General features: G+C 39.8%; 2 protein-coding genes across 13 annotated transcripts in view; one reads left to right on the top strand and one right to left on the bottom strand.

Annotated features, from left to right (window-relative positions):
* ATP10D (ATPase phospholipid transporting 10D (putative)) overlaps positions 1 to 14,043 on the top strand; it is a 108,743-nt gene extending 94,700 nt beyond the window's left edge. For all 5 annotated transcript variants that reach the window (XM_053901604.1, XM_053901605.1, XM_053901603.1 and 2 more), the window contains 4 exons: positions 2,594 to 2,674; positions 3,886 to 3,990; positions 7,868 to 8,055; positions 12,107 to 14,043. In XM_053901604.1, coding sequence (XP_053757579.1) covers positions 2,594 to 2,674; positions 3,886 to 3,990; positions 7,868 to 8,055; positions 12,107 to 12,437 — 705 coding nt within the window. In that variant the 3' untranslated portion in view covers positions 12,438 to 14,043. The remainder of the gene's footprint in view (positions 1 to 2,593; positions 2,675 to 3,885; positions 3,991 to 7,867; positions 8,056 to 12,106) is intronic.
* Positions 14,044 to 14,949: 906 nt separating this feature from the next.
* CORIN (corin, serine peptidase) overlaps positions 14,950 to 23,662 on the bottom strand; it is a 256,694-nt gene continuing 247,981 nt past the window's right edge. For 7 of the 8 annotated variants that reach the window (XM_019412753.2, XM_019412758.2, XM_019412728.2 and 4 more), the window contains one exon: positions 14,950 to 16,705. In XM_019412753.2, coding sequence (XP_019268298.2) covers positions 16,523 to 16,705 — 183 coding nt within the window. In that variant the 3' untranslated portion in view covers positions 14,950 to 16,522. Of the gene's footprint in view, positions 16,706 to 20,122; positions 20,549 to 23,662 lie in introns of those variants that run through there. The other variant, XM_053901606.1, reaches the window with a different exon arrangement.

The following is a 23,662-nucleotide window of genomic DNA, read 5'->3' as shown; positions in this document are numbered from 1 at the left end:
TGAGGACAGAGCTGAATCACATGGACAGGATTGGAAAGAAGGGTGTCCTATAGAAGTACTGGACAGACAAAAATCAGACCCACCATAAGAAATCTCTGTGTTGTGCTTCACTCACTGTTCTAAAGACACTGACCCAGATCAGTTAGAAATAATGCTGAGTTTATGTTTAAATTCTGAGTGTTGAAATTCTGGTTCTGTGCTGTGTGACCGTGGTAAATTATTTAACTTGCTTGCATTTCTGTTTCTTTATAGAGATGGTATGAGGATTGAGGAAGATAAAAAGTTCCATCCACATGAAGCTCTCAGTATTGTTATTTTTACTCTCCAGAATTAACCAGAAATTTGAGGAAATCTCAAATGTAAAATATGTTTATTTTCCTCAGTCTAACTTTATCCTGACTTGAACTTCCTTTCCAGGCTGGGGAGTAAGTTAATGTCCACAGGCTACCTGCAGTAGGCAACACAGAGAAGTCACACGTTCATCTTTCAGGGCAGAAGAAATCCTCATAATCCTTTAATACCATCCAATCCATTTGGATCAAGTTGCTAAATAGGGTTTTCTTAAAGGAATCCAGTCTGACTTAAAGTTCAAGGCCAGGATGCAGGAATGTATGGTTGATATTAATGAAGCTTGTCCTGTACCCCCTACCTAAATTAAATTCCAAGTCCATTGGGGAAAGAGAGGTGAGGGGGGAACGTTCAAAATTTTTGTAGCTGACATTTTAAAAGCCCATTTGTACAGACTTTGGTTGGTTCTTGCCCTTGGAAGAGTTGAGGTCATTGTTTCCTATTGTTAAACCCTGTTATCAATCCTTTGCACACATTGTTCTATTGAGTTGGCCAGTTTTATAATACATGGTAATAGCAGGAGGATTCCCAGCATGTGGCTATTGATAGAAGGTCATTGATTTCATTGAGTTTACCTTCCAGAGGAGTTGTCCTTTCTTTGAACTTGGTCTTCAAATGAATTCTGTTTTATGCTTGAGCCAGTTCCTGCCTTCAGCATCATGAAATATACTCTCCAAGGTTTCAGAATCTTCCCCTGAAGGAGATGATGTGGAGGGCTGTAGCAGAGGCTTCCCTTCCAAGAAACAGTCATCTGTTAACCATCTCTCATCACCCACACAGTCATCTTTTCTGGCTTGGACTTCATGTCCACATTTTCCCTTTCGGTTTCCAAGAGATCCGATGAGTTCATCTCTTTAGCCTCTCATTCATCTTTTACCCTTCTCTACTTCCCAAGTCCCCTTACTCACGTGACTGCTGTGGAGTAATTGTGCTTTTACCTTATTTGCGCTAGGATTTTTGAGCAACTTCCATTCATCCAGAAGCATGAAGTTACATTTTAGCTTATCCCCAAATTGTTCTCTCTTGTCTAGTGACATTTTGGTTGCCCCTTTGGTTCTGCTGCATTCTCTTCTATCATTTGATTGTGCTTCTCCTTAGATTTTACGGACATTTGGATGATGAAAGGCCGGTAGAATATCCTATCATTTTTAAGGAGGAAATAGTAAAAGACACACAAGGAAAAGGAACAGGACAGTGTAATAAAAGGAACAATAATAGTAATAAGATCAGAAACAATAAATCCTCATTGTTTTGATTTTCCAGAGGACAAAGAGATCCTTTTAAAAAAGGATAGATTTTAAAACTCTAAGTGTAGTCTATTGAAGAATAAAAGAGTGTATATGGAGAATTTGTGTATTTCTAAAACTTTGTTATTTAGAAGACATTGGTTATTTTCAAGGAAATTTCAGCCTTTTCGTATTTGGAAGGAAATGAGAGTGAGAACATGTTAAGAAAAGAGAAGACTAGGGCAGGGATATAATACATGTGTTGCCATTTTTGTCCATGGCAGACATCACTGATAGACCATAGCACTCTATTGTTCCTCCTGGGTCTGAATGCAGCCTCAGAATCGTTCTGCACACACATCAACATTCAGTCAGAGGTGGCTCTCATTTGAAAATGTGTTTTCAAGTAGAGATTAGTGTCTCTGCTTGAACTTTTTTGTTATAAGCTTTTGGCAAGAAGCAGATTAACACATGCAAAACTATATAGGAATAGTTTATTAATCCAGCAAATATTTACTGAGTACTTGATAGGTACCAGGTACTGTTTTAATCACTTGAATAAAAAAAAATCAAAGCCCCACTGTATGTAATTTGCATTTTGTTGAGAGACCCATTAGGTACACAAATACAGTTATTTCCAGTGGTGATGAGAGATGTTTCTTGTTGGAGAAAAAGAGTGCGTGCACACACCCAAGCGGGAGAGGGAGAGAGAGAATCTTAAGCAGACTCGATGCTAAGCACGGAGCCCAGTGTGGGGCTTGCCCAAGGTCGATCAAAAGATATAAGCGACATGAGCGGAACAGAGTTCCTTTATGGATTTTTTTCACCTAGGAATTTATTCAGCTGTCACACCTTATTTGTTCACCACTGTTTACAAATCCCACCACTGTTTACAAATTCCCATGAAGGAATATAGTCTTCTTAGAGAAGCAAAAGTAAGTATTGGCTTGTGTTGTTCCTTGACTTTGCTTTGACCCATTTTAATCTTGATCCCTCTGCAATATTTGTTTCATTTTCAGGCATACTTACCCCTTACCTTCTGGATCACCTTGTTGGATGCCTTTTATCAAAGCCTGGTCTGCTTCTTTGTGCCTTATTATGTGAGTCCCCGTTCACTCAAAGAATATGCTATTAATGAATCAACGAGGCTTCTTTGTTGCCAGTATAAACACACAGGATGGATATATTAGGGTAGATTGCTCATATAATCAAGTTGATTATTAGCTGACTAAATTATAATGTCCCCCCCAAAATGTTAGATAATGGATTAAGTTTGGAGGTAAGTACCTAGTTGACTCCTCTTGTGTCTCCTTTTTAGCCCTGTACTGCTTGATCAGTTTTGCAAATGACCTGAATAAAATTGAGAGTCCAGGCATATAATGAGATGAGTCAAAATCAGAAAGGCAAAGTCAGAATATGAGATTTATTATTAGTGCTGGGCTGATTCTACCAGGATGATATTCATAGTATTAAATTTAAGTTCTTATTCATAGTCTCTTCAAAACTAAAAAACCTGTTTCACAGGTGAGGAATAGAAGAAATGTGACTAAGGAAAGAATGTGTAAAAATGAACTTTAAAATTTGTGCCAGCACCAAGCACAAAACATGATGTAACTGCCCACCCATACACAGCCCTACCCAGAAGAAAACACTAGTTTGATCATAGATTGGTGTTAACAAAAAACACAGTGTTAAGAATGAGAAAGGTCATAGTCTCTAAGTTAACAACTTCTATTCTTTAGTTATTTATTTAAATAAAATGACTTGAATTTGCCCAGCTAGAATATTCCAGGTTTACGGCATTTCAAGGGAATACAGATAAGGCAATCTGAACTGTAAAGCAGAGGAGAACAATTATGAAATGCCAGAAATTGTGAAATGTCAGAAAATAGTGTCATTCAAAGAATACTTTAAGGACTTGAGGACATATACGTAGGAGAGGAGGGGATATTTACTTAGCAGAGATATATACTCAAGATAGCCTTAATAGCTGCCTCAGAGGCTTGCAGCTCTGTTCAATGGGACATATTTCCTATTTTTCTATACTTCAAAGAGCTGGGAGAGTAAGTACAAGGTTCTGGGAGGATGAATTATGACTCAGGATAAAGAGGCATTCCAACTGAAAAGTTCAGAGATTAGACGGCCTAGCTAAGAGTCAGTCTCTCTCTTCTGGAAATGTTTGAGTTTATCCTAAATGACCCGTTGTTGAAGAAGGGACCCATCCACAGTTGAGCTGTACAATAAAGGAATGGTATTCACACCACTGAGTGTGACAACTCTCCTGCATCACCGCCTGTTGTCCTTTTTGTAGACCTACCAGGGCTCAGACATTGACATCTTTGCATTTGGAAACCCCCTGAACACAGCTGCTCTGTTCATCATTATCCTCCACCTGGTGATTGAAAGCAACAGTTTGGTGAGTGGTTTTCCTGCCTCTGAATTGGGCTGAAACTGTGCTTGGGGAAGTGTCTTCTGTTAGCAGTGACCCTGCTTAAACCCTTCATGCCTAGAAGACACATGTTAACAAGAGTAATGATTCCCAATAAGAGGGGTGATTCATGGCTACTCTTGTTGACTGTTGAGTGCCATTATGTTGAGCTCGATGTATAGCCAGGGAAAGTGGAAGATACCTACCTGGTCCCCTTGGTGGTAGCCATGATGGATGGTTCATGGAGGCGTGAATCCGGCTGGAGAAATAATTGATGGCCAATACTCTTCAAGATGGCCAACATTATTAGATTGTGCTGATGTCTTGCAACTCAACTAAAAAGAGGGGTTGTGCCATAATCCTGGTATACTGACTTTAGTAAATGATGATTTTATCACAACAAAATTTCTCATGATACAGGAACATATTATCTTCCCTCCAGAATTTGTACTATTCATTTAAATCTAGGTCTTTTTTATCTTATTTGCTGACTTAATGATAAAGTTAGGTCTCTTCATCAAAATGATTGCACTGTAGCTCTCTACAGCAAAGCTAATGTGTAGGATTCAGATCATGGGAACTTGGTTATAAACCTTCCTTTGCAGGTGAACATTCTACCCAGCTCTGAAGAATAAACTGCCTCTGTGATTATTGATGCCAGTTCCTCATTTCTGTTGGCATCATCTTTGCTATAGTCTAAGCCACTATCATCTCTTCCTGGACTATTGTACAGCCTCCTTAGTCTTCCCACCAACCTCTACTCTTGACTCCTCTAGCCGTCCTCTGCAAAACAACCAGAATCATCCTTTTGAAACACAAACCATGTCTTGTTGCTGTCCTTTGGGTAAAACCCTTCAGTGATTTCCTACTGTACTTGGAATAAAATTGAAAAGCCCTAAGATGGCCTACAAGACTTCATGCAGTGATACCTCTCCTTTTCTCTCCAATCACATTTCCACTGGAAACACACTGTCCCTTTTCAGTGGCTCCGATACAGTGAGCTCCTTACCTTATCGGGTCCTTAGCATTCACCATACCTCCTGAGGGGAGTATTCTTATTCCCTTGGTTCCCCACACTTTTCCCAGCTCAAATATTATTTTGGGTCTCAGCAAAAATGCTGCTTTCCCCAGGGCCCCTTCCCTAACCATCCATTGTCTCATGCCATCTGTTTGCTTTTATCCATCACCCTAATAATAATTTCTTATTATTCAGCAGTTACGTGATTGTCTGATTCGTGTTTACCTTCTGCCTTAAACTATAATCTCTGTGAGGACAAAGTTCATATTTATTTTGTTGACCACTGTATACCAGAATCTAGGACAAGACTGGCACATCGTAGGTGCTTAAAAATATTTGAATGGATAAACAAATAATTAAATGACTAACCAGTATTTAGAGTGTTTTTACCACCCTGGTAAGTGAATGCATTTTACACAGGAATAGCTGAATGAGGTTATAGTTGAAATATGTGCAGTTATATTGTAAAATTATTTATAATAAATTCTAAAGTAGAGCTGAATATTTCTGGCATCACTTCCTTTGCTTACAACCTTCTGTAATCAAACTGTACAAGCCCAGAGTGTAGTAAAAGGTTAATATCTGAAAATACCAGGTAGGGAGACTAAAGGGAATTCTAGAACTAAAATATTTGGCATTGTTTTAGTATCTATTTGATTTCATTTTTAAACAATTTTGTAGGCACTCTTAGTTACTACCCAAGGAATTGTCATAGGTTCTAGCATTTATTAGCGTTTCAAAGGATCTAATGGATCAAGTGTGTCCGTTTGGGTTCACTGGTTATGAACAGCAACCTGAGCAAATAGAAAAGTTATTAAAAATATACTGAAGAACGATGATCAAACCAAACCATCCTGAGAAACGAGAGTGGCTCCAGACATCCAGGAAACAAACTAACAGACAAGATTGCTCTGTGCTGAATTGGCTATAGTCATTTTCTTTCTGCTCTTGCCTCACTGTGCTCCAAGTTTAGTCCCTGGTGACAGAATTCTGTTTCCTTAGCTTCAGTCCTAGACTTTGGATAGAGGAGGGATATCGTGCCAAGACTGTGCACAATGTCGGGTACCCGCACTGAGAAGGAAGAAAGTGAAAGCCAGGCACCAAGAAAAACAGTGTTTGCTATTTATATAGCAAATAGTGTCCTTTATAGGACGCATCATTAAACTTTTTTCTCATGCCAGGGGAGGCTAGAGCTCACAGCCTCGGAGAGTCCCTTGTCAGTAAGAGTCAGCCATTGGGAGGGTGTGAAGCACCCTCATCTCATTGTCACCCCCCACCTCCCTGTTTTCACCCAGTGTCTCTTGACTCTAACTATATCAACTTCTGTAAATGTGCCAACCATCAAGTTGCTGTCTCACTTGCCAAATGCACATCCTTAGGGAAAAAATTCAGGCAGTAGCGTTCAGTGGGAAGGAAAGACATCTGAGAAAGAAAGACAAAAGATAACAAATCATTGCCTTAGAGGCATGATGACCATCAGGATGTAGCCAACACTTTCTGAGCAGTTTGTACATTTTACACAAAATGAGCAGTCTTTGTGATGCGTGTGAAGATGTCTACCTTGGGGAAATACTTTGCAGAATTAAGAGAGAAAAGGAGAAAATTATAGCCTTAGAAAATATTACTGAAGGCAGTGCTTCCCCCCAAAAGCATAACCTTTTCCACCATGGTATACACCACGATCTTAGGTGTTAGTGTCCACTGCACTAAATAACACTGAATACCCCACTGTGCCAATTTCCCTTTGTAACGAAGGTCAGACTGTAGACCTGGCACTTACGATACTAGGTAATGGCGACACTGCATTTAAGGAAGTCACCTCCTTGTTTTTCGAAATGAAGTTACTTAAATAGTAAGCCAGTTTAAGGGAAATACTAAGAGGGGCACCTGGATGGTTCAGTGGGTTAAGCCTCCGACTTCGGCTCAGTTCATGAGTTTGAGCCCTGCGTCGGCTCTGTGCTGACGAGGCGGAGCCTGCTTGGGATTCTCTGTCTCCCTCTCTCTCTGCCTCTACCCCACTCTCACTCTCTCTCTCAAAATAAATAAACTTAAAGTATATATGTATTAAGAAAAATTCCAAGCTATCCACAGATACAAAGGTGGCTAGGCTACAGTGTGAAGAAAAAGATTTGTTTCTTGTTCATATAAAGTCAGCTGAGGTTCCAGATAGCTCTAGAGTACTTGTTCTCTGAGTGGGGGGCTGAGTGCCCTGGCTGTGTCTTGTAGCTTTACCATCTGGAATTGTCCCTCCCAAAAGGGGGATCTTCTTGGTCAACATGGAAGGAAAGGAGACAGCATGGGAAATTGCACACCAGCTCTTCCATGCCTCTAACCTGGACATTTTGCATCTCTCTTCCATTCACATTTCATTGGTCAAAGCAGGATATATGGCTATACTTAATTTCAAGGGGATGAGGAAATGCAATGCTTCCAAGTGCTTACGATGGGAAGAAATTCGAATATTGGTGAGGAACAGTAATGTCTGCCAGCCCTGTGAATGGGTAAAGTTTGAGGACTGAAGTATAACTTAATGAAGAAACAGACCAATTAGTGACTGTATTAGAGAGAAAGCGAGAATGCGACACCTTATGGTGCGTGGACAATATAAAATAGTCATCAGAATCAACCTGTTGGCATTTGACTTAGCTTTACAGAATTTCAACAGTGATATGAACTGTTCACGAAAGATGCTCTCATCTCTTTGGTATTTTGTGTTTTGTTCCCTAAGGTTTGTGACGCTTATTCATTGCTCAGACATGTTGTCTCTTCAACAGAGCAGAGTGCACCGGGGCGCAAATCCCTGTCAGTGAGAGAGTGTTCATTTCCCCCGCTTTTCATGTCTTGCAGACCTGGATCCACATGCTGGTCATCGTTGGTAGTGTCTTGTCTTATTTTCTCTTTGCCTTGGTGTTTGGAGCCATGTGTGTGACTTGCAACCCGCCATCCAACCCCCACTGGATTATGCAGGAGCACATGCTGGATCCAGTGTTCTACTTGGTCTGTGTCCTCGCAGCCTGCGTCGCCCTTCTGCCCAGGTATGGTGTCTTATCATCAAGAGAGGAAGTGAGATCACAGGCTGAGAATTCTTCAGGCAGCTGCTGAGAATGGATGGCAGACCGTCCTGTTTACTAGTGGAGAGGTCAGCCTGTGTACTAGTTAAAACATTGGTGTGTTAGCTCCTTTACCAGAGAACAGATATGGTTTAAGTGAACTGGAAGGGATAGGTCTCTCTCGTGGAAAATTCTGACTGGTTGGCAGTCCCCAAAGATGGGGCAGCTTCACCCACAAGGTTATATGAGGATCCTTTCCTCTGTCCTTTTGTTCTGCCAATCCCCACGGGTGTTGCCCTTATCTGCATGATTGAAGGTGACTCACCCTCAGCCCATCCACCTCCCTGCCTGCAGGAGGGAGAAAGAGAGAAAATGGAGTGCGAGCAGCTTTCTTCTTCTTCCTTTTTTTTTTTTTTTTTTTTTTGATGCAGAAGTGACCCAGAAGTTGCTCATATCCCCTTAACTAGAACTTAAGTATCTGGACTCTGAGTGGCTAAAATCTGAGTGTTTCTAAAAGGAAAAAGGGGAGAATGCATACTGAGGGACAGCATTGGTCTTTCTACAGCCTATAACTGCTGAAAACTTAATCTGAGTTCAGTTACCTTTCCCATTTTAGTTTAAATGGAATTTCTAATATTGTACGGGATGGAACTGGCTAAGAAGTATACATGGATTTTTAATCTATAGCTCTTTCTCTTTATATTTTTATAAAATTTATCTGTTTAGCTGGAAACACTTTGCCAAATAGTTGTTCTACCTTTGTAAACATGGTGTGAGAGTCAAATGGTGATTTCAGATAAGAGAGCTGACAAACTGACTCCCAGGCCAAATCTGACCCGCTGCCTGTTTTTAAAAGTAAATAAAGTTTCGTTGGAACATAGACATACTTATTTATGAGTTATCTATGGCTGATTTCGCACTACAGTAGCAGAGTCCAGTAGTTCCAACAGAGACCGTCTGGCTTGCAAAGCCTGAAATATTACTGTCTGGCCCGCCGGAAGAAAGTTTGCCACCCCCCAGTTTGTAACACCAATGTGAGACAGCATGAGCACAAACTCTGTTACTGATGGGCGTTCCTTCTAGAAATGTGTAAGAAAAGCCCTCTTGAGTCCTTCTATGGTGTTTACGATTGTATACTTGACAGTATTACTGCTCAACTGAGATGCTTCTATGCTACTCACTGTGATTACCAGCTTTCAGATCAAAAACTAACAAGGTGATTCCCACCAACAGTGCAAGAGGGTTCCCGTTTCTTCACATCCTCTCCAGCATCTATAGTCTCCTGATTTGTTCATTTTAGCCACTCTGACCGGTGCGAGGTGTACTGTTGGTGGGAACACAAACTGGTACAGCCACTCTGGAAAACAGTGTGGAGGTTCCTCAAAAAATTATAAATAGATCTACCCTATAACCCAGCAATAGCACTGCTAGGAATTTACCCAAGGGATACAGGAGTGCTGATGCAGAGAGGCAGTTGTACCCCAATGTTTATAGCAGCACTTTCAACAATAGCCAAATTATGGAAAGAGCCTAAATGTCCATCAACTGTCCATAAAGAAGATGTGGTTTATGTATACAGTGGAATACTACTTGGCAATGAGAAAGAATGAAATCTGGCCTTTTGTAGCAACGTGGATGGAACTGGAGAGTGTTATGCTAAGTGAAATAAGTCAGGCAGAGAAAGATACCATATGTTTTCACTCATATGTGGATCCTGAGAGACTTAACAGAGAACTATGGGGAGGGGAAGGGGGGAAAAAGTTACAAAGAGGGAAGGAGGCAAACCATAAGAGACTCTTAAATGCTGAGAATAAACTGAGGGTCGATGGGGGGTGCGGGGGAGGGGAAAGTGGGTGATGGCCATTGAGGAAGGCACCTGTTGGGATGAGCACTGGGTGTTGTATGGAAACCAATTTGACAATAAATTTCATATAAAAAATAAATAAAAGAAGAAACAAAACAAAACTAAAATGAAAAAATAAATAAATAGAATAAAAACTAACAAGATGAGCTTGTAGAATTTATGAAGACACAATTCCTAAAAAGTTATAGCCCGAAAAGAAAAATCCTCCCAATTGTACCACTAAGAGTACAATTCTATCTGACATTGTTGTGCTAGGCTGAAAAAAGTGACCCCCTAAAATATACCCATGCCCTAATCCCTGGAACCTGTGAATGTTGAGTTTTTTGCTTATGCAGATGTGATTAAGGATACTGAGATGGCGAGATTATCCCGTATTATCTGGGTGGGCCCTAAATGCAATCGTAAGTATCCTTATGAGAGAGAGGCAGAGGACAATTTGACACAAGCAGTTGCAGAGAAAGCACTCCAACCAGAGTGGCAGAGATTCCTTGGTTACAGGCTAAGGAATGCCAGCACTTATCAGAAGCTGGAAGAGACAAGGACTGGATTCCCCTCTAGAACCTTTATAAGTTGCATGGCCTTTGCTCCACCTAGATTTTGGTTCAGTGAACCAATGCCAGAATTTTTGGCCTCCAGCGGGTACATGGGTGGCTCAGTAGGTTAAGCATCCAACTTTTGATTTTGGCTCAGGTCAGGATCTCATGGTTCATGAGTTTGAGTCCTGAGTCAGGCTCAGTGCTGACAGCACGAAGCCTACTTGGGATTCTCTCTCCCTGTCTCTCTGCCCTCCCCAGTTGTGCTCTCTCTTTCAAAATAAATAAACTTAAAAAAAAACAAAAACTCTTGGCCTTCAGAACCGTGGGAATAAAGTTTGGTCATTCTAAGCCATCAAGTTTATGGTAATTTGTTACAACGACCCTAGGAAACTAACAGACTTTGATATGGGGAAGATGGGTGTTGCTATCACAAATACCTAAACATGTGAAGGTGGCTTGGAAACTGGAGAATGGGCAGAGACTGGAAGAATTTAGAGGTACCTGATAGAAAAATGCTAGACTTCTTTAAACAGACTGTAGATAATCAGGGACATTAAAGTTCCTGCTGGTGGGGATTCAGAAGCAAGTGAGAAGCATGGGTTGAAAAAACCATATCATCTTAGAAAATACATAGACGGTCTTAAACAGAATGTTCCTAGAAATGTGGGTGTTAAAGGCACTGGTGAGGAGTTAGAAAGAAATGAGGAACAGGGTATTGGAAATTTGAGGGAAGGGGATCTTTGCAATGTAGTGGCAGAAAACGTACCCAAAGTGTGTTCTGTTATGTGGAAAACAGAATTGATGAACTATGAACTTGGATATTTAGTGTTGAAGATTTGGCCTGGTTTCTGCATGCTGCTTAGAGTAAAATGTGAGAGAAAATAGACTGAGGGAAGGCCTGTTAAACCCAGAGAAGTTAGATTTAGAAAATTCTCAGCCTATCCAGATTTTAAAAGTTGTTACAATTAAGAGATTGGCTTTGGGGAATATGCTCTAGAGAAAAGGGGAACAGTGTGGCTGGACAACCTTTTGCTGGTGCTGAAGAGATCAGGTCTGTGACCTCTGGATCCCTTCAGCCATCTTGACAGCCACCAGGAAAGGAGATGGGGTTATATAGGAAAGATCTGTGGAGGACCCTCAATTAATGGCATAACTCTGCATGACATATATATTGGAGACCCACAAGGTTTATGAGAATCCTGTACCAGCATAAACACTGCCAGCTTGGACTGAAAGGGACAGGTTTGTAGCAATGTGTCATAGTACTCACAGGAAACTAAGAGCTAGCATTTTTTGAATGCTTACTATGTGCCAACACTCTGTCTGCTTTCCATGTATTAACTTATCTAACAGCCTATGATCTAGCAGTGTCGGCACCTCTCCTGCTAATATTTTATTTTTTTTATTGATTTGACAAGCACTTTTAGGGCACTCACTGTTTTCCACGTGCTTTACAAATATCAACTTATTTAATATTGTTACTGCCTCCATTTTATAGTTTGCTTATCTTTTCCTTTTACCTCAGGAAGACAAATGGCCACCAGACCCTTTTACTTTTTCTAATTGGTGAGTATTTTTTGTGTCCCTGTGCTACATTTGAGGTGAATGTAACTCTGTGGTGCTTTTTGTAACCTAGGTTTGTATACCGAGTTCTTCAGGGATCCCTATTTCCATCTCCAGTTCTAAGGGCGAAGCACTTTGACAGACTGACTCCAGAGGAGAGGACTAAAGCTCTCAAGAAGTGGGCAGAGGCTGGAAAGATGGGCCAAGTGACACCCAAGAATGCTGACCACTCAGACTCCAAGTCAGAGAAAAGAGCTAAGTCTGACCCTGCTGACATCTTTGCAATGATGTCAGCACCTTCTCGTCCTGTTGACCAGGGAGACTTCTCTGTACATGAAACTGCTTTGGACTCAGACTACTGTGAAGCCAAGGCCTCAGGGATGGCTGGGCCCCCAAAGGGTTAAAAAAGAAAAAGCATTGTAGCCTCCTTGGAGTTGCAAGTATTCCCTCAGATTTGGAAGAGGGACCTTGAAGAGGCTACCTCTATCAAGAATGAAATGGATTTTTCCCTAAGGGACATGAACATTCATTCTACTGTGCTTGGAAAAGCCAATGTGATGACCTTTATCGTATGTTTGTAGATACATTTGTAAAAGGACTTGGAGGGTGACCTGAACAGTGTTTAGGGAAGTGAAATACTTAATTCAGAATCAAATGCTTTTATGAAACTTTTTGGACTTTGTAAAAGCTCTTTTATTGTCTTACAAGTGCAGACATTCTTAAAGGATTCCTTTGAGATGTATTTATTTAATTGGGAGATCTCCGATTCCAGGGAAGTGTTTTCAATGAGCAGACTCCAATCTGAATTGTTTTAAATGAAGAAAACGTAGTTTTCAGATCAGTTAGAACTCCAAAGAGAAAAAATGTTACATATAAATGGTTCACTTCCAGAAAAAAAATTCAAAGAACCTTCTAATGACAGAGTACCTAAAATAGGGTAATAGCTCTACTATTTGAAATGGAGTTAGTGATTATTAGTAGCTTATTTCATGCAGGAAGATGCCTTTGGTCGTCTGCAGATGTTAGGCATATCCTTCTGCTCATGTCAGTGTTCTCTTGAGGGGGAGTCTTCATTGGGAAAGGGCAGAGGGATGCCAGGGTTCCATAGGAATGTGTTTCTCTCTCAGCTTTCAGTCAAAAGACGACCTTTTATGAGGTCTGCCTCTATGCAGCTGCTGTCAGCTGGGACACAGACCATAGGTAAGGGCAGACAGAATCAGCTGAGTCTCTAGCCTATTTGGCAATTTCTTGTATTCTAAAACTTACAATCAAAAGCCTGATCAAAATGAGACAATCAATTTCAAAACAGTCTTTAAGAGACCATTTGAGGGTTCATGGTCCTTACAGAATCCTACAACTTCTCTGGTGTTACAACTTTTAAAAGTGATTTATTATGAATTGGGACTGATACAGGTGGTTCTCAGAAGGATTTCATGAGGTTCTTAGAAAACTTCATTTTTTTAATACATTTTAGGACAGGAATGTCCATAGCAAGTTACTTGCTGTTGCAAATCATGTATGCTGGCTTTAGTTGGAACAAAGTCTAGTTTACCAAGTAAACCCAGGTATTATAAGATCATCTATTCTTGTTGAGTTCTTTTTAAAATTCAGTATCTATTCATCTGAACATTGTCAGCCACTAGTCACCCAGAATCTCCTTCCTGAAATCTCCATGCTAATGTTCTCTGTCTGTATCAAGGTCTTATGACTATTAATCTGTTATTCTCAGGGCTTGATCTTTTCCTGATACCCACTTTCCTGGTCTGACATTTTTTTTTTATAACTGTCTGATGCTACTACAAATAGTCTTTTATACAGACTGATTTCTAGAACTTTCAAAATCCCACATGATATTAGAGGTTGCTTTCTGCTTTCTTAATGATTTTTTTTAAATTGTTTAATAAATAATTTGTACAAAAAACTGTCATCATTCCTGTAGATACCACTGAACCTAATAGCAATTGTTACCTGAGCTTAGAAGGAAGCTCTTAAAGCACACCTTTTACCAGAGTATTGTAGTGACCTTTTCTTATATGGAAAAATCAGTAATGTCATAGCAGCTGGCATTCATTCTCTGAATATGAATAAAGGGTTAGAATCTAAAGAGAAAAAGAATAAGCCAAGAAGACTAAGAAAAAAAGTTAAGTTTCCAGATATCAAGTATCCGTACATAAGAGTAGAAGAAACTCGAGTGTTCATGTTATGTGTCCGCAATCTCTTATCCACAATTCTAAAATCCCAAGAGGTCTGGAACTTGAGGGTTTTTTCATAAGTTAGGCACAAATTAAATGTACCAGACAGATGTAAAACTATTTAATATAATTATTCAGATGTTTTACTATAAAAATGTATTACTGGGTGCTAAACTGTATTGTATCTTTTAGATTCTGAAAAATTCAGGATTCTGTCACACAGCTAGCCCTCAGGCAAAAAAGATTTGGGATCCATATCAAGCCCTTAACGGGCCTCATTTACAAGTGAGTAACCTTTACACAAAGTTATTGCATTTTGGTGTTCAATATGTTTTCCCAAATTTGAGGGATCATTGTTCTTTATAGCCAGAAAAAAATGGTTAATAATGTATATTTTGAGGTATAATTTTATCCCAAAAGATTTATGAAAGAATTATTCCAGGCTCCCAAAATGTACTCTGTAGATATGAAAGATCCTTGCACTCTTACCAGGATTAAAGTTTTCTTTGGACACTTAAGTAACCTGAGACTATTAGCAACCTTTCACTTCCAAAAGCCATCCGTTACCTAAAATAAAAGAGCACGTTCCTGTGAGAGGGAGTCCAAGACAGGTAAATTCGGGTTGGTAGGCGGCTGGGGCCAACAATTATGGTGGGAGACACAGTGTCCTGGGACTTTCCATCCATGTTCCATGTCCATTAAAAAAAAAAAAAAAAAAAAAAAAAAGGATTGTACCACTTTATTTGTATTGCAGGTTATTTGAAATAAGTACAACAGGTACACTTGACTGAACAGAAGTTGAGCGAGGCTAAAAGTTATTACATTAAGTATGTACCTACAACTATAACAAAACTGACATAATGTTCTTAAACTTTCATACAATTGTGACTGCAATTCCGGTGCTGGATTTCACATTCTGAGTAGGTTCACACAAACTAGAGAATAGGAGAGGAATAACATGGAACGTGTCAAGACAACTTTTTGAAACTGAAATATGTGGGCACATAGAAAAGAGTAGAAAAATACATGTATAAAATAGCGCGTAGTGTCTGCTGAGGCAGTCCGGGTTGCTTGCTGGTGAAGGTTAGTAGGGAACCCTACTTGCTCAAAAGGCATTTGGATGTTGCAAAATGAATGCCTAACTAAATTACTTACACGTGAAAATCTATATTTTGGAGCTTTTTAGTGGGGAGAGATTGACGTGCATAAAGTGGCCTAGTGCTTAAAAGCAGTAAAAAAATTTTGTTTTAATCATCAACAGGAGGAAATGGCAACAACACCAGATATGAAACATGTTTCAAGGACAAAATGTGGTACTCCAGGCAAACTTTCACCGTGCTTTGAGATGCGGTTCTGCGACTCTATTGTTATGGGTGAACACAGGACAATTGGAAAATACGGAATTGGAGGTCGGGTGCAATTTAATTTTCCTCTTCCAAAATTGAATCTCTCCAGTCTAAAGCGAGTTCTCCTTTGGCAAGCTTTAATCTCCATTCATTGTCACACAGGCAAAACAAAATGTTTTCCACGAATATGCTTCTAGTTGTTAAAATCTCAGTCAGCCGATACACAATGAACAAACCCCAGCTCTGGAGAAGCTTTTGTGGAGGCTTTTCTATAAAGCAACATCCTTGATTTGAGTTCAGAGCGTGCAGTCCTCTATGGGAGTGCTAATGTTGATGTCTGAAGAACTTTGTGTTCAAAATGTCCTTCCATTTCAGCTACCGCAGTGGATGCTACTTGTCTTTTATATCTGTCCGTCATAGGTTCTCAGAATTATGCAAACTTGAGAAGAGTAACAGTAAATCATTTAAGCTTGTAAATTATCCTGGCTTTTTAATAAATCAAAAGCAAGTCTCCAGCATTAATATTGCAATTTGCCACTGTGCTCAAGAAACAAAAACCGGCAAAGATTAGTCATCCTGGATCTCAAGGTCCTCTTTGTGACTGAAAGAGAATTTTCCATAACCTGTTCCCCTAGCACCTGTCATATTCCAGGGCTGATAAATTTTGTGCTAAGGTCAAGGTTAGGCCTGGCAAGAGAACAAAATCTGCTTTTCTTTGTTTTGGGTTTTTTTTTTAAAGACTTCATTAAACTTGAAATAAGAGAAAACTAAAGTTGAAAAAAAAAACTGAATAAAATTAGACCAAAACAAACATGAAAATTTGCAGTGCACTGCCGAGCATCCCGGTCCACGGAAAGTGCTTCTGTTCAGCTCTCTGCGGGAAGCACTCCACAGTCAAAAAGGCCATTTTCTTTGAATGTAGCTGGCAAAAGTCTCTGATCATCTTTGGGATTAGTTTAGGAGGAAGGTATGGATATATATTTGTCTTTCAATCCACTCGACGAAGTATGACACATTGCTATAAACCCCAGGCCCCAGGACTTTGGAAAAGCACACGGAGCCCCATGAGGTTAAACCAAACAATGTCCACTGTCCTCCAGGCCGCTCACAAACAAGTGGCCCGCCGCTGTCACCCTGTAATGAATAGCAGTGCACATTAGTCACTGGTATTTCGGAACCCTCATGGCGTCTGTGTTATCCTGAGGGTGCAATAAAGCCAAACCCAGCTTAACCAACTTCTTGGAAAGTTCTAACAAAGCTTTCATTGCCAACTGGTGGAGGGAGCGTGCTTTCGACCTACGCAAGTGGAACTTGCACTTACACTCTGATCTTGAAAAAAATGGAGGTGCCTTGGGAAAGGACTACATTCTTTTTTTTCCCCCAAGAAATCAGAAGATTTCTCATTTCCTGTGCTAAATTCAAATAGGTCATAATTTCTTTTTAAGTGGGTGTATCAGAACTAATACTCTGCTAGTTTGATCTCGTTCTTTAACTTTGAGTCATTTTATAAATGTCGTAAGTACCCAAATGGGACATTCAAAGATTTGATTTTCTCCACAAAGCATTACTAGAAAAATACTCCAGAATAACCCTATTTTCAAGATTCATGCTCCATTAATGTGTGCATTCAGTAAAAGACACTGACAACTTGCTTGATTTCTTAATAGTTTTTAGGACCGTTCCAATTAGTATGCTTGAATGGAAAACACCACATAAGAATTATTTCCGGCAAGGTATTTTGTGGATAGCTTGTATTCTCTTTCACACGCTGGGGATTTTCATTCTTGACATCTAACTTCAGGTGTTGCCGTTCTTTTGCCCACATGTAATTAAGACACTATGACTTTATAAATGTTACTATTTGTTACATCTGAAAAGATCAGAGATTAAGTGCATTCCACACTGCCTCAAAAGAGAGGGATGGATACCTTGTAAAATAAGGAAGTAAGTGTGGAAATTCATAGTGGGAGTTTACCAATAATCCTTGCCCTGTAAGAATTTCAGACTTAGAATTAGCTAGATGGTCTTCCCGCTCTGGTCATGTTGGAGAAAAACAGTAATTATGTTTATCGATGCCTCCTCTAAACACTTGCCCTCAGATTAGCTCATTTAATCCTCATGAAACCCCTATGAGTTGACAATAATTATAATATGCATGTTGGAGGCAATGAGCCTGAAGCACAGGTGTGTCACGTGTTCATTGGCAGAGTTAGCGTTAGACGCAGGCGTCCTGACACCATGACTCCAGCTCCATAACTACTCACAAGTGTCAGCAACTACCACTGCTATTAGAGAGAAATAGAGTTTTTGACTGTGCTGTGGGCTTTTGTGGCAATGGCGATCCTTACGTTCCTAACTTAGCAATGCCGTAAGCCTGAATAGTAAGGATAGACCTTGCAAGAGGCTGAATAAACTGTTCTGCCCGGAAGCCTCATGGAGTTTTTTAAGGCAAAATTTACTAGAAAAATGTTATCAAATTCCACAATTGTTTTATCTCCCCTTAGGTAAAGGCAAGAGTAAAATGCTGACTTATTTAGGATAAGCTGTTCATTATGCCAGAGTGTTATTAAAGTTGGATGTGCCTACGTTGCCTCTAAAAAAGAAGCCTCTTCAGAGAAGAGAATGGAAAGGGGTACACGGTAACTTGGGAATTCGGTATACTGAAAGATGCTGCCAATAAAATCAAATGTAACTAGCATTTCTAAAAAAAATGAGACGGGTACAGGTCAGCATCTCTGTACTTTCAGATCAGGAATTTAGCCAAATAACTATTCAGCATCTACTCTGCAAGATTCTGTGCTAGGGTCTGTGCAGACGAAGAAGGCACCATTTTTTCTGTCCCAGAGAGGTCACAAGTCTGCTTGGGTACCAAGCATAACTCTACTTGAAAGCCATCTTGCCTTCCCAAGATGTGGATTTTGAGTGAAGTGTCGTGAGGCAAATAAACAAGTGTCAGGTGGAAAGCAAGAGAGGAGAAAGAAGCAATTCAAATACAAGGGATTATACAGCAAAAAGGCATAATTTGCTCTTTTTTGGTCCTCTTCCTTTTCATAATATTGGGTGTTCGGCCAAAGTTTATGTTTGGCTTCAGTACTGATCCCCATGATTTATTTCTAGACCTTAACAGAAGGGTCTAACAGCTTCCAATGTATGCTGTGGATGTAATTGAGGAAGATAACGAGAGGTTCTGGTAAATAATCTTGCTCCAGACCTGGGGAAAAAGTAGCTTTTGATTATTTGTTTTGTTCTGTATTCTCCCTGGGGATGTATTATAGAGTATCTGGTATGCATTTAAGACACCCACAGTGTTGAACTCCTAGGACCTAGTTCCTACCAGGCGCCATGATATGAACATGCCTGTGCCTGTGCTTGGGCTTCAATTCTCTTTCAAAGAACACCTCCCTTCTTCTCCTTTAGCAATTACCAAGGGATGAAGAGGCACTAATTTGGGGTGGGTCTCTGAATGGTGTTGGGAACAGGGAGAAATGTATACACGCTCATCACTGTTACCAGGAGAGTGTAGCGGTTGGACCCTGAAGCTGGACTTCCTGAGTTCATATCCTCACTCTGCCACCTTCATGCTGGGTGATACGGGGTTAATTACTTAACCTCTCTGCTCCCTTGTTGTCTTGATTTGTAAAATAGCAAAAACAATGATACTGCCACAAGCGTTGATTGTGAGGATTAAATGAGTTATTAAAAAGCACTTGGAAGAGATACTGGAACACAACAAGCACCAACCGATAGATACTGATGCTAAAGGTACAATTCATTGAGTGAGTGAGTCGGACATCACACACAGATAGGTGAAAGATAGGGCTTTCCCATACATGGACGTGGGTAATCATCAAACACCCCGAATATTAGAATCAGCCCCATCTTATGAGAAAACTTTCTAGAGAAACTTCTCCAGGTCACTTTGTTCTTACAGGCAGAGATAGGACCCAACCCAAAACTTTCAGGCTGCACATTCTGTGTCCCAAGACCCATACCAAGCTGCCTTCCCAAACACTTTTTTTTTTTTTGGCTTGGGAAATCAAACCTGGGCCTCTCATATGAAGGTAGGAATTCTGCCACCGCTGCCCACCTCATTTGGACAATTCGTGGTCAGGAAGCAGAAGAGACTGTGGCCTTGGTGAAATTCCAGAGGAGGCGCCTGCCTCTCTGATTTGCCCATTTTGAAATAGGCCACTGAGATGTTCTTTTGTTATGTTGTGTGAGTGGTAATGACATTGTTGATCTCTTCCTCAATTCTAAAATGTGAGGGGCAATCTGATTTACTGAACAGCAGTGAAATAACAAAGGTCTTCCATAGCAGTTGCACTCTGTTGTAAACTTCTTTGAAGCAGAAAGAGAAATTCACAATCCAATTTACAACTGCACCGAAAATTGTAAGATACCAGGAATAAACTTAACCAGAGAGGTGAAAGACCTATACTCTGAAAACTATAAAACATTGATGAACGAAATTGAAGATGACGCAAAGAAATGGAAAAATGTTCCATGATCTTGGATTGAAAGAACAAATATTCTTAAAATGTCCATACCACCTACGGCAGTCTACAGATTTAATGCAATCTCTATCAAAATACCAACAGCATTTTTCACAAAACCAGAACAAACAATCCTAAAATTTATATGGAACCACAAAAGACCTTGAATAACCAATGCAATTTTGAAAAAGAAAAAACCTGGAAGTTTCACAATTTTGGACTTCAAGTTATATTTCAAAGCTGTAGTGATCAAAACAGTATGGTCCTGGCACAAAAACAGACACATTTATCAATAGAACAGAATAGAAAACCCAGAAATAAACCCACAATTATATGGTCAATAAATCTTCAACAAAACAGGAAAGAATACCCAATGGGAAAAAGTCTCTTCAACAAATGGTGCTGGGAAAACTAGTCAGCATGTACATGCCCAGGCAGTAATGTTTCTGACATTGGCCACAGCAACATTTTTCTAGATATGTCTCTTGAGGGAAAGGAAATAAAAGCAAAAATAAAAATGAACTATTAGAGCCACATCAAAATAAAAAGCTTCTGCACAGCGAAGGAAACAATCAACAAAACTAAAAAACCGCCTATGGAATGGGAGAAGATATTTGCAAACGAAAAATCTAATAAAGGGTTAGTATCCAAAATATATAAAGAACTGATACAACTCAACACCCACAACACAAATAACCCAATTAAAAAATAGGCAGAAGACATGAACAGACATTTTTCCAAAGAACACATCCAGATGGCCAACAGACACATGAAAAGATGTTCAACATCACTCATCATCAGGAAAACACAAATCAAAACTACAATGAGGATATTGAACCAGCCCTGCATCCCAGGTATAAATCCCACTTGGTTGTGGTGAATAATTCTTTTAATGTATTGTTGGATCTGGTTGGCTAGTATCTTGTTGAGGATTTTTGCATCCATGTTCACCAGGGAAATTGGTCTGTAGTTTTCCTTTTTTTTTAGTGGGGTTTTTGTCTGGTTTTGGAATCAAGGTAATGCTCGCTTCACAGAATAGTTTGGAAGTTGTCCTTCCATTTCTGTTTTTTTGGAATAGCCTCAAAAGAATAGGTGTTAACTTTTCTTATGTCAATAAAAGAAAGGACAAGAACCACATGATCCTCTCAATAGATGCAGAGAAAGAATTTGACAAAATACAGCATCCTTTCTTGATAAAAACCCTCAAGAAAGTAGAGATAGTAGGATCAAACTTCAAGATCATAAAAGCCATATATGAAAGACCCACTGCTAATATCATCATCAATGGGGAAACACTGAGAGCTTTCCCCTTATGGTCAGGAATACGACAAGAATGTCCACTATCACCACTGTTATTCAATATAGTATCGGAGCCTTAGCCTCAGAAATAAGACAACACAAAGGAATAAAAGGCATCCAAGTCAGCCAGGAGGAAGTCAAACTTTCACTCTTCACAGATGACATGATACTCTATATAGAAAACCCAAAAGATTCCACCAAAAAACTGCTAGAACTGATCCATGAGTTCAGCAAAGTCACAGGATATGAAATCAGTGCACAGAAATCAGTACCATTCCTATACACCAAAAATGAAGCAACAGAAAGAGAAATCAATGAATCGATTCCATTTACAATTGCACCAAAAACCATAAAATACCTAGGAATAAACATAAGCAAAGAGGCGAAAAACCTGTACACTGAAAATTATAGAAAGCTTATGAAAGAAATTGAAGAAGACACACAAAAATGGAAAAAGATTCCATGCTCCTGACTGGAAGAACAAATATTGTTAAGATGTCGATACTACCCAAAGCAATCTACATATTCAATGCAATCCCTATCAAAATGACACCAGCATTCTGCACAGAGCTAGAACAAACAATCCTAAAATTTGTATGGACTCAGAAAAGATCCTGAATAGCCAAAGCAATCTTGAAAAAGAAAACCAAAGCAGGAGGCATCACAATCCCAGACTTTAAGCTATACTAGAAAGCTGTAATCATCAAGACAGTATGATACTGGCACAAGAACAGACACTCAGATCAATGGAACAGAATAGAGAACCCGGAAATTTACCCAAAAACCTACGGTCAACTAATCTTTGACAAAGCAGGGAAGAATATCCAATGGAATAAAGACAGTCTCTTCAGCAAGTGGTGCTGGGAAAACTGGACAGCGACATGCAGAAAAATTAACCTGAACCACTTTCTTACACCATACACAAAAATAAACTCAAAATGGATGAAAGACCTAAACGTAAGACAGGAAGCCATCAAAATCCTAGAGGAGAAAGCAGGCAAAAACTTCTTTGACTTGCCCACAGCAACTTCTTACTCAATACGTCTCCAGAGGCAAGGGAAACAAAAGCAAAAATGAATTATTGGGACCTCATCAAAATAAAAAGCTTCTACACAGCAAAGGAAACAATCACCAAAACTAAAAGGCAACTGATGGAATGGGAGATGACATATCAGATAAAGGGTTAGTATCCAAAATCTATAAAGAACTTATTAAACTCAACCCCCAAAAAACAAATAATTCAGTGAAGAAATGGACAAAAGACATGAATAGACACTTCTCCAAAGACATCCAGATGGCCAACCGACACGTAAAAAAATGCTCAACATCACTCATCATCAGGAGAATACAAATCAAAACCACAAAGTGATACCACCTCACACCAGTCAGAATGGAAAACATTAACAACTCAGGCAACAACAGGTGTTGGCGAGGATGTGGAGAAAGAGGATCTCTTTTGCATTGTTGGTGGGAATGCAAGCTGGTGCAGCCACTCTGGAAAACAGTATGGTGGTTCCTCAAAAACTTAAAACAGAACTGCCCTACGACCCAGCAATTGCATTACTAGATACATATCCAACGGATACAGGTGTGCTGTTTTGAAGAGGCACGTGCACCCCCATGTTTATAGCAGCACTATCGACCATAGCCAAAGTATGGAAAGAGCCCAAATATCCATTGATGAATGGATAAAGAAGATGTAGTATACACACACACACACACACACACACACACACACACACACAATGGAGTATTACTCGGCAATAAAAAAGAATGAAATCTTGCCATTTGCAACTACGTGGATGGAACTAGAAGGTCTCAATGTGAGCGAAATTAGAGAAAGACAAATATCATATGACTTCAATCATATGAGGAATTTAAGATACAAAACAGATGAACATAAGGGAAGGGAAGCAAAAATAATATAAAAATAGGGAGAGGGACAAAACATAAGACAAAACATTAAATATGGAGAACAAATAGAGGGTGGCTGGAGGGGTTGTGGGGGGGGATGGGCTAAATGTGTAAGAAGCATTAAGGAATCTACTCTTGAAATCACTGTTGCACTATATGCTAACTAATTTGGATGTAAAATTTTAAATTAATTAATTAATTAATTAATTTTTTTAAAACTACAGGGGTGCCTGGGTGGCTCAGTCGGTTAAGCGTCTGACTTTGCCTCAGGTCATGATCTCACGGTTTGTGAGTTTGAGCCCTGCGTTGGGCTCTGTGCTGTCAGTTCGGAGCCTGGAGCCTGCTTTGGATTCTGTGTCTCCCTCTCTCTCTCTGGCCCTCCCCC

Source organism: Panthera pardus, unplaced genomic scaffold (genome assembly GCF_024362965.1).
Source record: "Panthera pardus isolate Hobbes unplaced genomic scaffold, ASM2436296v1 HiC_scaffold_13, whole genome shotgun sequence".
NCBI classification, from domain to species: Eukaryota; Metazoa; Chordata; class Mammalia; order Carnivora; family Felidae; genus Panthera; species Panthera pardus.
Note: the sequence above shows the minus strand (reverse complement) of the source record. Positions and strands in the feature narration are given on the sequence as shown.